Source organism: Artemia franciscana, chromosome 5 (genome assembly GCF_032884065.1).
Source record: "Artemia franciscana chromosome 5, ASM3288406v1, whole genome shotgun sequence".
NCBI lineage: Eukaryota > Metazoa > Arthropoda > Branchiopoda > Anostraca > Artemiidae > Artemia > Artemia franciscana.
Genome location: NC_088867.1, coordinates 21,143,746 through 21,155,906, shown reverse-complemented (window position 1 = coordinate 21,155,906; position 12,161 = coordinate 21,143,746). Strand labels below are relative to the sequence as shown.

Below are 12,161 nucleotides of genomic sequence, written 5' to 3'. Positions count from 1 at the left end.
GTCGCAAAGTTTCATGTATTTAAACTCGTTTTATACCCATTATTTTCTCCCTCAAATGTTACCCAAACTCCCTTGGGTATAAATGAAAAAATGAAAAAGGCTCAAAATTTTAGGCCCTGATCCATAAGCGCAGCCACCTTTAATCGAGCGGCAAGAGAAATCAAGGAGCAACTAAAAGAAACCTAATAGTTAACATGATCAGAAATACAAAACACAAATATGGTCATGAAAAAGTTGATCCCTCGCTCAACACTGAACCAGCAAAGTGGCACCGTTCGGTCAAAGCAATGAGTGTAAATGTTTTGAAAACCAGTGTCAAGATACTTGACGATAATGGGCGAATACTGGGTCCAGTGACGTGTGCATTTCTCACCTCCATTTATACCACTTTTCCTATCATTATCCCCCAGGAGAAAGGCTTGCTTCTTGATGATTGCTCTAAGTAAGAAACAATAGCATTCAGTGAATTTGAGGTTTCCAAAGTGAACCCGCCCAAGCCGTGTGATGATTTAAGACCAATCTCCCTGACGCCATGCCAAGAAACAGTGACACAATCGTTCATCTTGCGGCGGCTGCTAGAGCACGTAAGTCAGAATACTGACAAATAACAATATGGCAGACTCTCAAAATATGAGACGTCTATATACCTAGTCAGAAAGTAGGATCAGATTCTGAAGTGGCTTGAAAAGCATGGCTGTTTTGTCGACCTAGCAGCCGTCAACTTTCACAAAGCTTTTGATCTCCTATAACACTTAGAGGCCTATCAAAATCTGAAACAAATGGGTTCTAAACGCCAAATGGTAGCCATTGTGTCCGCTTTTCTGTCTGAAAGACAGCAAAAGTAGTGACTCAGATTGGAGTAAAATAACCTGCGGTGCCCCGCAAGGGACGAAACTGGAAGGAATAACTTCCTTTTCCATCAACAACTACTTGATAGTAGAATATAACGATAAATACAAATTTGTCGACGATTTGCCGCCCTTACTCGCCTATCTTCTTCACGGTTATATCCCCACCAAGCAATTCCCCGAAATCACTTTCGATCTACTAAGTTCACAGTGCTCCGATACGAAATTGACTATTAACTCTGCTAAGACAAAAATACTTAGACATAACCTACTAAAGAGAGAATTTGTCCCCTCCCCCCTGAAGTTCCTTTCCCTGTTGTGAATGAGGTGAAAATACTAGGTGTCATTTTCTCACATGATTGCATTTACTACCCATATTAATAGTGCGATCCGTAAAGCTAACGCATCTCTGCAAACCCTTTCGAAAATGCGTCGCTTCGAGTGCAATGCCCACAGTCTTCTTCGAGCATACCTGTGCTACGTACGCCCCATACTTGACTACGCCAGTTCCATCAGGGGCCAGTCAGTATTAAGAACCGCCTATCTAATGCAGGAACTAGAGTCAGTCCAAAAACGAGCAACCAGGATCATCCTGAGTAATAAAGACATTTCCTACCACGATCCCCTAGCAACCCTTGACCTCTAAAGCATGGAACTCCGTTTGGGTGATCTTATCCTGAAGTTTGGCAAAATGCTGCTGTCTAGCCCTGCTCACCGTAACATTTTACACCCAGAAGTCCCGACAGTCAGCCGTACGAGACAGAAGCTATAACTTGTGCCTGTGCGTGCTCGGACAAACCTCAACCAGAACTCTTTCGTCCCTTTTTTTACGTCATTATATAATAGTGTACAATAACATGTTTTGTATTGCAACATCAAATTAGCCATTTGAGCTACAATTTTTGTTTTAACCTTTCTCTCTCTTTCTCATAATTCAATTTTTGGGCCAAAAAACAAGATCCTTTTTTTTCAAAGTTTTAGACCCATCTCAAGAAAACCTTCGAATACTCTAAAGGTTTGAGTTTTCAGAAAAACACACGGAACGTCAGAGAACACCGGAACGTTAATCTACAATGGTTTATGGACACATTAATATAAGACTGTTCGCATTCCATAACTACATTCTACCAGGTTTGGTTTGAATACAATGTCTACCACAAGTGGATCTACAGATGACAAGAACCGAATTTGGTTAAGATCGAAAACTTCTGGCGGATGTTGAAATAAAAATGATGTTATTCTTCACCCTCCCCAAATCCCCACAGAGGTAGGATCACGTCAAAACCCAGAGAATGCACAATGAAGATACTAGCTCTTACTTCGAGCCAACTCTCATTTTCTAGAAATGCCCCCCTCCCACAGGAGTTTGGTCAAAGGAAAACTAAGCATACTTCTCACCAAAACTGGTTGAAAAGCCAACACCTCCTTCAGGGGATATATTGATAAAATAAGTTCAGTGACCTCCTACCCCGAAGAGATCGGATTGAAAATGGACCAACGAAAGGTGTAACTAAGCTATTATTTTTGACATTTCACCAGCTATTTCTGAGATCCAACAATGTCTCTTGACAAAGTCCATATTAGAAACCCTTTAGAGCCAATTAGGGTTACTAGACACACCCCTAGGCTTCAGTAGGTCTTGGTAGATATTCGATTTGTACGAGAGGCTGCTTTGTTCCTCCGATTTTCACTCGAGAAGGCTGAAGAGAAAACGTTATTTGAAGGACTAATAACAAAACCGTTTATAAAAGAAATTGACTTGAATGAACTATTAGGATAAGAAACACCCATAATTTTTAGGGTGTTTCCCATAAAGGGAAAAGCTAAAAACGGTATTTAATAGAAACGGGCTATTTAAATGCGTACCTTGATATTCACTTGATTCTTCACATGGGCTGCCTGCATTTTCATAGAAACCATTTGAATCTCTTCGCGGACTGGATGACCAAACGACATCTGGAGTATCGAGACAACAACAATCATCACATAGGTTGTCTACAACTAGTTCAGATGGCATTCGTAGCTCTTCACGCGGAAAAAAACTTCGCGATTGGTTACATGTGCATTTCGGCTGGAAAAATACTGATTCTTTTAGAAGAAATATTGATCCTCACTTTCCAAAAGGGGAAAAGGACCCACAATTTTCCAGATAAATAAATTTCATCTCTTTTCATTTTGTATTCCACGTTAATACACATTTAAAGTTTCAAGCAAAAAGATACGGAAAAAGACTAATTGCTAAAATGAAACAGCTAAGGTCGAAACATTAGGAAAGAGGAGTGTAAAGTAAGATAGAAACTATCACAAAAAAATGCAGAAAACAGATTATTCAATCACACTAAATGGTTTCTCAGTTGAAATATTTAGCAGACTAGGAAAAAATAATAACAGATGTAAATTTTCTTTTTGCTTTTTCCTGTTGAAGCCAGAACCGTGGTTGAAAACAGAACATGGCAAGGTTCTTCTTTAATTTGACCTAACTTCTAACATCCATTCTTAAAAAATATAAAATCCGAGTTTTGAAATTTTCACTTTCAGTCAAAGTAAAATTAATCAAATTAGACATAAATAAAAGGCTTTTAGTGATAAAAAACAAAGAGAAGTGAAACAAATACAGAAATCATACTACCTGTCCAACAAATACAAATTAATGTAATTTTGATACATCATCTTTTAATTAGCAATTAGCAATTTCATCTCAAGAAACAAAGCTCACCCTGGAATCCAACTCAATGGGGACCAAAGCAAGGGGTAAGAACCAAAATTCCAATGATAGGGGCAAATATATAACCATTATGTATTCAAGTACGTATTTAAAGCATCTTTTACATTCTAGAGGAAGGGACCTCCTCCTCCAAACACCCTCTACTGGTGGGCACGCTGGTGCTGCAGGGCCGCGATAAGTATCAAAGTGGATGAAATCCTACTTTTAATCTAGTCAAAATAATTTGAGAATAACGGAGAATCCAATCTGATGTAAGTAATTGGCGAGGGTCGGAAGACTAACAGACATAAATAAATATAATATCAAATTATATATTTTGGATGTTTAACTAGCCTCTTTAACTAGCCTCTTTGTCAAAACCACAAGATAATAATGAGAAATAACTTCTACACGATGTTCAAAATAATAGATGAAGCAGACAAACTAACAAACAGCCGAGAAAATTAGAGTTTCTCGTATTAGAGCTAAACATATTAACAGTAATGACTTTACAGTTAGCTAATACAGGCGTAATTATATAATAAAAAACTCAGCCGTTGTGGCAGTAGCACCACCTGAGGCCAACTCATTAGTGAACGTACATTCTTAATCCCGACCTATTCAAAAAGCCTTAGGAACCAAGAAGGTGACTTGAGTAATGATTTTGTAAAATTCCAATTCTAGCAACAAAGTTAATGTATTATGTTTCTTGACAGCATGAATGTTACCAGACACACATACATACAGGCCGGTCTATGTTCCAAAACCATTCTGATTTATACAATATTTACCTGTAGAATTTGTATAATTCACCTTCTCTGATTCATTTTCACTCTCCTCCTCTTGCGCATATACGTTGACTTCATCAACCTATTGGAGAAGACATTGCTTACGGATATATGTTGATGAATCAGAAAGGACCTGTGGAGAATGGTTGGCTAACAAATATGTCCTAGTGCTATTTCACTCACCTCAAATATTGAGCATGAAGCGTGCTCCTGCACCCCATCAGACAACCATCCGAGCCCGACATTGCATATCCTAAATCCGGAATGATCTGATGGGGCACATTTGCGCCATTTTGGCACTTTTTTTGAGGCGGTTGTGCATTGAATTTTTCAAATCGGCACATTTTTTGAGGAGTAAAAACGATCATTCGGCGTATTTTTACTACAGAATATAAGCTTTCTTTGCATTTTCACTTTTAGGTGGTGTTACTTTGGACAAAGCAACTGGCCTATCTAAACAGTTGCTAGCTATGCCAACACTGCCTAAATCTAGCATAGCCAGTTGATCGTTACGGGACGCAAGACTCTTCTTCTGCAATGCAAATTTGGGTGGTGCACAATATAATGCCCATCAGAATCCTTAAGTTAATCATCGGCTAGTCAGCCGCATTTAATGATACTACTACTAACAACAACTCAACGCAACACCAAGCCGCCTGAGGCTAACACAGCTACGCACGCTCCTCCTCCATCCCAATTTATTCAAATCCTCTACCCTCCCAGGAAGTTCCATACTTTAAATCTATCTCTATGACATCCTCCCACACCAGACAAGGACGACCAGTTTTCCGTTTAGTCCTAGACGGTTAGCCAAAAAAGACAATCTTCCGCAAACTGTCATCCTTCATCTGCAGAACGTGCCCTAGCCATGTCAACCTATTTCATTATAGCCCTAATATGCGGGATTGAACCACATTTTTCATACAACCGACAGTTTGAAATACGGTCAGTCAGACGGGTACCCAGGACAATCTGTGGCAATTTCTCTGGAAAACATCTAGTAAATCTTCATCCGCTTTTCGGAGGGCCCATGCTTCAGCGCCATATTTGACCACTGTCATCACTGTACCTTCCAATATTCTAATTTGGTTTGCAGACTCCAATTGCCTTTCCTGTGCTCATTTCCTACCTTAACCGCAGCAGTGTTATTCTTGTACATAGCACCAATCACTTTAATGAGCCATATTCTTTTTCTATCTTTTAGTACTGTCACTAATTCTTCCTCACAAAACAAATCTTCCTTCACATCCAATGTATCACAAACTTTTTCATTTTCCTCTATATCTTTTCCTGCAACTGTGTCTCGGTTTAGCACATTCTCAAAATGTTCCAACCATCTCTCTTAAATTCTTTCCTTATCACTAATTGTGGACCCATTCCTATCTTTAACTGGGACAAGTTCGGATTGACTAATCACTCTCAATTTATTAACATACTAGTACAATATTTTACTATTATCCCGTCTAGCTGCATCTTCCAGATCCTCGGCAATTTTAAGCATGGCCTCCACTTCACACCTCCTTAGTTCATATTTTAATGCTTTCTCCACTTTCATATGATCTATCACTCAGATAATTCTTGTACAAACCCCTTCTCCTCTTTATGAAACATAAAAATTTTTCGCTAATATTCCGAGCTTCAGTCTTAGCTTTCTTCCATAGGACAGTCTCAGCAACTTCACAAATTGTTTTTCTTGAATCATTCAAACCATCTTCGACACTTTCAAATTTTAAACTCTCAAGTTTAGTACTTCAACTGTTCCTAGAATGTTTCTCTCAAATTCTCATCTTGGAGTCTACCAACATCATAACTTCCCGGGAGGTAGCTACCCTTTCAAAATTTCAGCTTTAAATTAACTCGTAGTACCCCATGTCATGTTTACTAGATATCGCCTCAATGGAGATGATCAAAAAACTTGTAAAACAACGGCTTGGGTAAGGTCCCATAATAATGAAAAAAATTGTGTTAGCATAATTGCACAAGATACACGGTCAATTCAAAGGACAGTTGGTAGAAACAGCTATCAATTATTGTAGTGATCAAACTTATGTACAAAAAAATTTAGCTAATAGAAATGAAGTTAAACATTCAGATATTGTCATAACACTATGTTTCTAGAGATATAAACACCCATACCCTCCATTTGGGTTAGAAAAGAAATTACAAAGAAAGATAGCATAGTCCAAAGGAAAACAGTAAAAGGGGGCTTAATACGAACTCTTGCAGTAGACATCCTTGTAGAGGGAGACCTTGGAGGTATTGGGAATCTACAAATCCTAGAAGCGACTTCCATGACAACGGGGATGAACTTAGCAACTCGTAAGAAAATGGGGGAGCCAAAGAAAGTAAAGGCCAATTGCCAGGAGGAAACATATGCGACACTACAAGCTGGAACTTTTAGTGAATGTTGACGGGGATGTTGAACCAGATAAGAACTCACTATGTGGATGAAGGTTATCAAAAGGGTATATCAGCAATATCTAAGGAACAGCTTAGAGTAGAAACTCTCAGAGCATGTTTAGGGGATGTTCAACTAGCCAAAAGTCACTAGATGATTACAACTAGTACTTTCACTGTTCCTAGAACCACAGCTACTACTACAACTAATACTATTGCTAAGGCTGAGGATATTAAGAAAAAACTTTTATGAAAAGGTAAGAGCAGTATTTAACTAAATCAAAACAGATTATGTGCATGGAAGTTGTTAAAAGAGTGTAGCAGCATTAATTCAGGAACAAACTGGAGCATTGTGTTGGAACTTTCAGAGCATTTTGAGGAAGATGTTGAACTAAAGAAAACACACTATGTACAAGGGGGTTACCAAAAGGATAGAGGCCTATCAGCAAAACCCCAGAAATGGCATAGGATACTAACCTATAACTTTCAGGGCTGCTAATAGTAGTACTACTATGCTACTAGGGCCACTTATTACCATCTACTAGCAGCACTTCTATTGCTACTATTGAACTAAATCAAAGGATTTTAAATGCATTTGGGTTGTCAATATGGTAAAGATGAAACATCCCAAGCACTGAACAGGGTATTAAGTTGAAATCTGGAAAAAGTTAAGGAATATGTTAGACTAAATTTAAAGGTGCTAGGTGCAAGCTGGTTATCAAAAGGGCACATCAGCATTATATCTGGAACAGTTCAGGGTATTAAGTTAAAACTTTCACAGCTACTACTACTGAAAGTAAAATTTTAAACATTTTTTCATTCACAAGTTTTTAATCAATCCAAAATTGAGATTTTCAGGAATATATCCGTATATATTAAACTATATAATCATATTTATTGCAGAAATTTCGGTTATTATGGTGAGGTTTTTTAATGTTATTAGAAATAAAACACATAGCTTGAAATTAAAATTGTTTTCAGTAAAATGCAACTTATATTCTGGTCCTTAGAAGATAAGGGAAGCATTAGTCCTACTATTCTTTGTGGTAGTTTCTGCTTGATTTTATTTTGACTCAGCTATTTATTGTAATATATGTATGTTTTAAGTTTCATTTATCTATTGATAGTGATTTAATGCTGTGTAACACTTTTTTTTTAATTAAACTTTGTCAGTGACTGGTATCTGTATGTTTGATGTAATAAAGAAAAACACATTGTCTACCAAGCCAAAAACATTGTTACTTATTAATAAATTAGAGGCTATTTTTCCTGATTTGTCAATGCCTTCTCCAAGCTCACATCTACAACTTCACACAAAGTATTAATTAATTATCCAGGACAAAAAGAGCATTCAGATTGTCTCATGGGAGTTCGACATACAGATACCCTGTGGTATGGTATTTAACTAGAAATCTGATTTAGCAAATGACCATCAATCCGATAATTATCATATAAGAGATTAAAAGGTAGAACCAGCTTCCTAAGAGTGCGGTGTTTATCCAAGTGAATGTAGGTGTCAGGAGTGGTAGAAGATGCTTTGGCAATATAAGTAGGATGAACACCTAGTTCCTGGTATTAAATTCTATAATAATAATTATGTTTTAATAATAAAATAATAATAAAATTATATAAATAATAATAAAACTAAACTAAATATTCTATATATAATGATATTAATTGCTGAAAGCTCGTCAGTTCAAGGTTTTATTTGACGGTAATTCTTTTTATTTTCAATCATACAATAAGTACAAAAGAAAATATTTCCTATGTAATTTGTTTTCAGTAAAGCACCAATGATGCAATAGGCTTTATGCATTTATTTTAGGGAAGGGAGCAGAAGTCAAACTCTTGTATGCAGTGATTTTCGTTTTTTTTAAGCTTCATTTGCACATTCAATTTAGGTTTTACTTGTTCCAAAATTTATTTATTCATCTATATGGTACCTGTTGTACATTTGTTTACTTAGTTTGCTTCTGTTTGTTTCGGGTTTATTTATTCTCTAATAGTAAAAGATTATCTGTTCATTTTAAACTTGATTTGTATATTCAATTTAAGTTTTCTTTGTTTTAAGATTTATTTATTCATCTAAATGGTACCTGTTGTATGTTTGTTTGCTATGGTTTTTTATTTAATTTCTATTTTTTGGGTGTTTCCTTTATTCCTTAATTTTAATTTCTGGTTGTTTTGAGGTTTTTAAATAATAGCATGATTTAGGGGCCAAAACAAATCAAGCCCTAAACAAACAAAAAAGAAATGCCTGTCACCCGCACAAATCAGGTCATTATCTTCTGCTGTGTCACATAGGTGATACAAACAGTGAATTAATTAAACAACTTAAAGGTATGGTGAAACAGAACAGTTCAAATATAGGTGAAACAATTCAAAAATTTGATTTTTCTTGACCATCCAATGTTCTACCTTTGAATTGAAATAAAAACAAAATCTTTCTTCTGGCTAATTTTTACCTCTTCAATTTTATCTATATTATACTTCAATTTTATACATCTATATCTAACTTGTTGTATGTTTGTTTGCAAAAAAAATCAAGCCCTAAACAAACAAATAAAAGCTGCCAGTCACCTCAGCCTTCTATTTTATTGCATGCTGAGGGAGGGAGAGCCTGAGGAAGACCAACGCGACCACTCAGGATATAATCATGTCTACAAACATTCAGCATATGAAGGCGAGTGGCAGCCCCTTTTCTGGTTCTTTAGTACTTGATCTTAATTTGAACTGAAAATGCGCTTGGTATAGAATGCCCGATTTTATCTATCAGTTTTACCTTTAGTATCTAAGTTATATTATGTTAAAAACAACGCACTGAGTCATAGTTTAATTACGAGTTAACTTCTGTATTCCTACAGTTAATTTGTGTATATTGGCCTCCAAATTATATACGTATATAGACATAGCAGACCATTTTAGATCCTTCACCATGACCTCTAGTTTAATTAGTTTGAAACCGTTTTTTTTTCATATTTTCATATGGTATTTCTCAGCAGCTACCTCATTACAATTTTGTTATCATTATATTTTGCTGAACTGCCGACGATTAGGTTAAGAATTCTGAATGGTATTACATTGCATATTGTGTACCAAATTAAATTTGCATTATGGAAGGAGAGTCCTGCACTCTGATGTGATTGATAGACTTAGGAAAAACTGAGTCTGAGTACCAACACGCACTAGTGAGCTTACAGGTTTCTTCACCTAATCTGATTCCCGATGCCTCGTGGCTTGATGGTTATTTGAAATATATATATATATATATATATATATATATATATATATATATATATATATATATATATATATATATATATATATATATATATATATATATATATATATATATATATATATATATATATATATATATATATATATATATATATATATATATAACAAAAAAGCTACATTGGGGGTTTGTAAATCTCCCCCCCGCCCATACAAAATATATATTATAAATGACAATTTATTCCTAACTCTCTGCACGGTTTTTATGGCACTTAGTATTAACAAAGTGATATATAGCCATTGCAAATTCAGTCGGTCTGTCTGTCCCGGTTTTGCTACTTTAGGCACTTCCAGGTAAGCTGGGACGATGAAAATTGGCAGGTGTATCAGGAACTAGACCACATTAAATTAGAAATTGTCGTTTCTCAAATTCGACCATCTGGAGGGGGGGGGGGGTTGGGGGACGGTTAAATCGGAAAAATTAGAAAAAGGAGCTATTTTTAACTTACGAACAGGTGATCGGATCTTAATAAAATTTGATGTTGGGAAGGATATTGTGTCTCTGAGCTCTTATTTAAAATCCCGGCCGGATCAGGAGACATTGGGGGAGTTGGGGTGGGAAAACCTAAAATCTTGGAAAACGCTTGGAGTGGAGGGATCGGGATGAAACTTGGTGGGAAAAATAATCACAAGACCTAGATACGTGATTGACACAACCGGAACGGATCTGCTCTCTTTGGGGGAGTTGGGGGGGGTTAATTCTTAAACATTAAAAAATGAGGTATTTTTAACTTACGGAGGAGTAGTCAGATCTTAATGAAATTTCATATTTAGAAGGACCTCGTAACTCAGATGTCTTATTTTAAATCCTGACCGGATCCAGTGTCATTGGGGGGGGGGCCGAATATCTTGGAAAATGCTTAAAGCGGAGAGATCAGGATAAACTTGGTGGGAAGAATAAGCACAAGTCCAAGATAAGTGACTGACATAACCGGACCGTATCCACCCTCTTTGGTGGATCTGGGGGGAGGGGGGAGTAATTTGTAACTTACCAACAGGTGATCAGATCTTAATGAAATTTGATATTTAGAAGTATCTTGTGCTTTAGAATTCTCATTTTAAATCCCGACCAGATCCAGCGACATTGGGGGAGTTGGAGGGGGAAACCTGAAATATTGGAAACCGGAAATCTTAGGAAAGGCTTAGAGTGGAGAGATCGGGATGAAACTTTACGGAAAGAATAAGCACAAGTTATTGGTTACGTGATTGACATAATTGGAACGGATCCGTTCTCTTTGGGGGAGCTGCGGGTTGTTAATTTGGAAAAATTAGAAAAAAGAGGTATTTTTAACTTAAGAACGGTTGACCGGACCTTAATGAAATTTGATATTTAGAAGGAACTCATGTCTCATAGCTCTTTTTTCAAACCCCGACCAGATCTGTTGATATTGGGGGGGGGGGGTGGAGGGAGAAACCGGAAACCTTGGAAAACGCTTATAAATGTCGTAGATTCGTGATTAACGCAACCGGACTGGATCCACTCTCTTTGGGGGAGTTAGGGGGTGGGATTCAGTGCTTTGGCAAGTTTGGTGCTTCTGGGCGTGCTAGGTCGATGAAAATTGGTAGGTGCGTCAGGAAGCTGCACAAATTGACTTAATAAAGTCGTTTTCCCTTATTCGACCATCTGGGGGCTGAAAGGAGAGAAAAAATTAGAAAAATTTAGATACTTTTAACTTACGAATGGGTGATCGGATCTTAATGAATTTTGACATTTAGAAGGACCCCGTGACTCAGAGCTATTTTTTTTTATCCCGACCGGCATTAAACCTCTGATTTTTCTTTTAAAGCAATCTATTGATTCTTAAAATTTTGCTAGAGCTCATGCCATATGATCTCTTGGCTCTTCCGACCTCGTCACAAGTGCCATATGAGCTCTTAGCTCTTGTTCTTAATAATAATAAAGAAAAATCGTATATATATATATATATATATATATATATATATATATATATATATATATATATATATATATATATATATATATATATATATATATATATATATATATTAAAAAAATGGTTTTTCTTTTTTGTATAAAGAAAAACCGTACAACGAGTTAGAGATAAATTATAATTTACAATATATATTTTGTATGGTATTTTGTACGGGAGATTTACAAACCCCCAA

General features: G+C 36.4%; 1 protein-coding gene across 3 annotated transcripts in view; it reads right to left on the bottom strand.

The window, feature by feature from the left end:
- LOC136027090 (serine/arginine repetitive matrix protein 2-like) overlaps positions 1-12,161 on the bottom strand; it is a 143,065-nt gene that overhangs the window by 80,358 nt on the left and 50,546 nt on the right. For all 3 annotated transcript variants that reach the window (XM_065704035.1, XM_065704033.1, XM_065704034.1), the window contains one exon: positions 2,715-2,919. In XM_065704035.1, the coding sequence (XP_065560107.1) occupies positions 2,715-2,919 (205 nt within the window). The remainder of the gene's footprint in view (positions 1-2,714; positions 2,920-12,161) is intronic.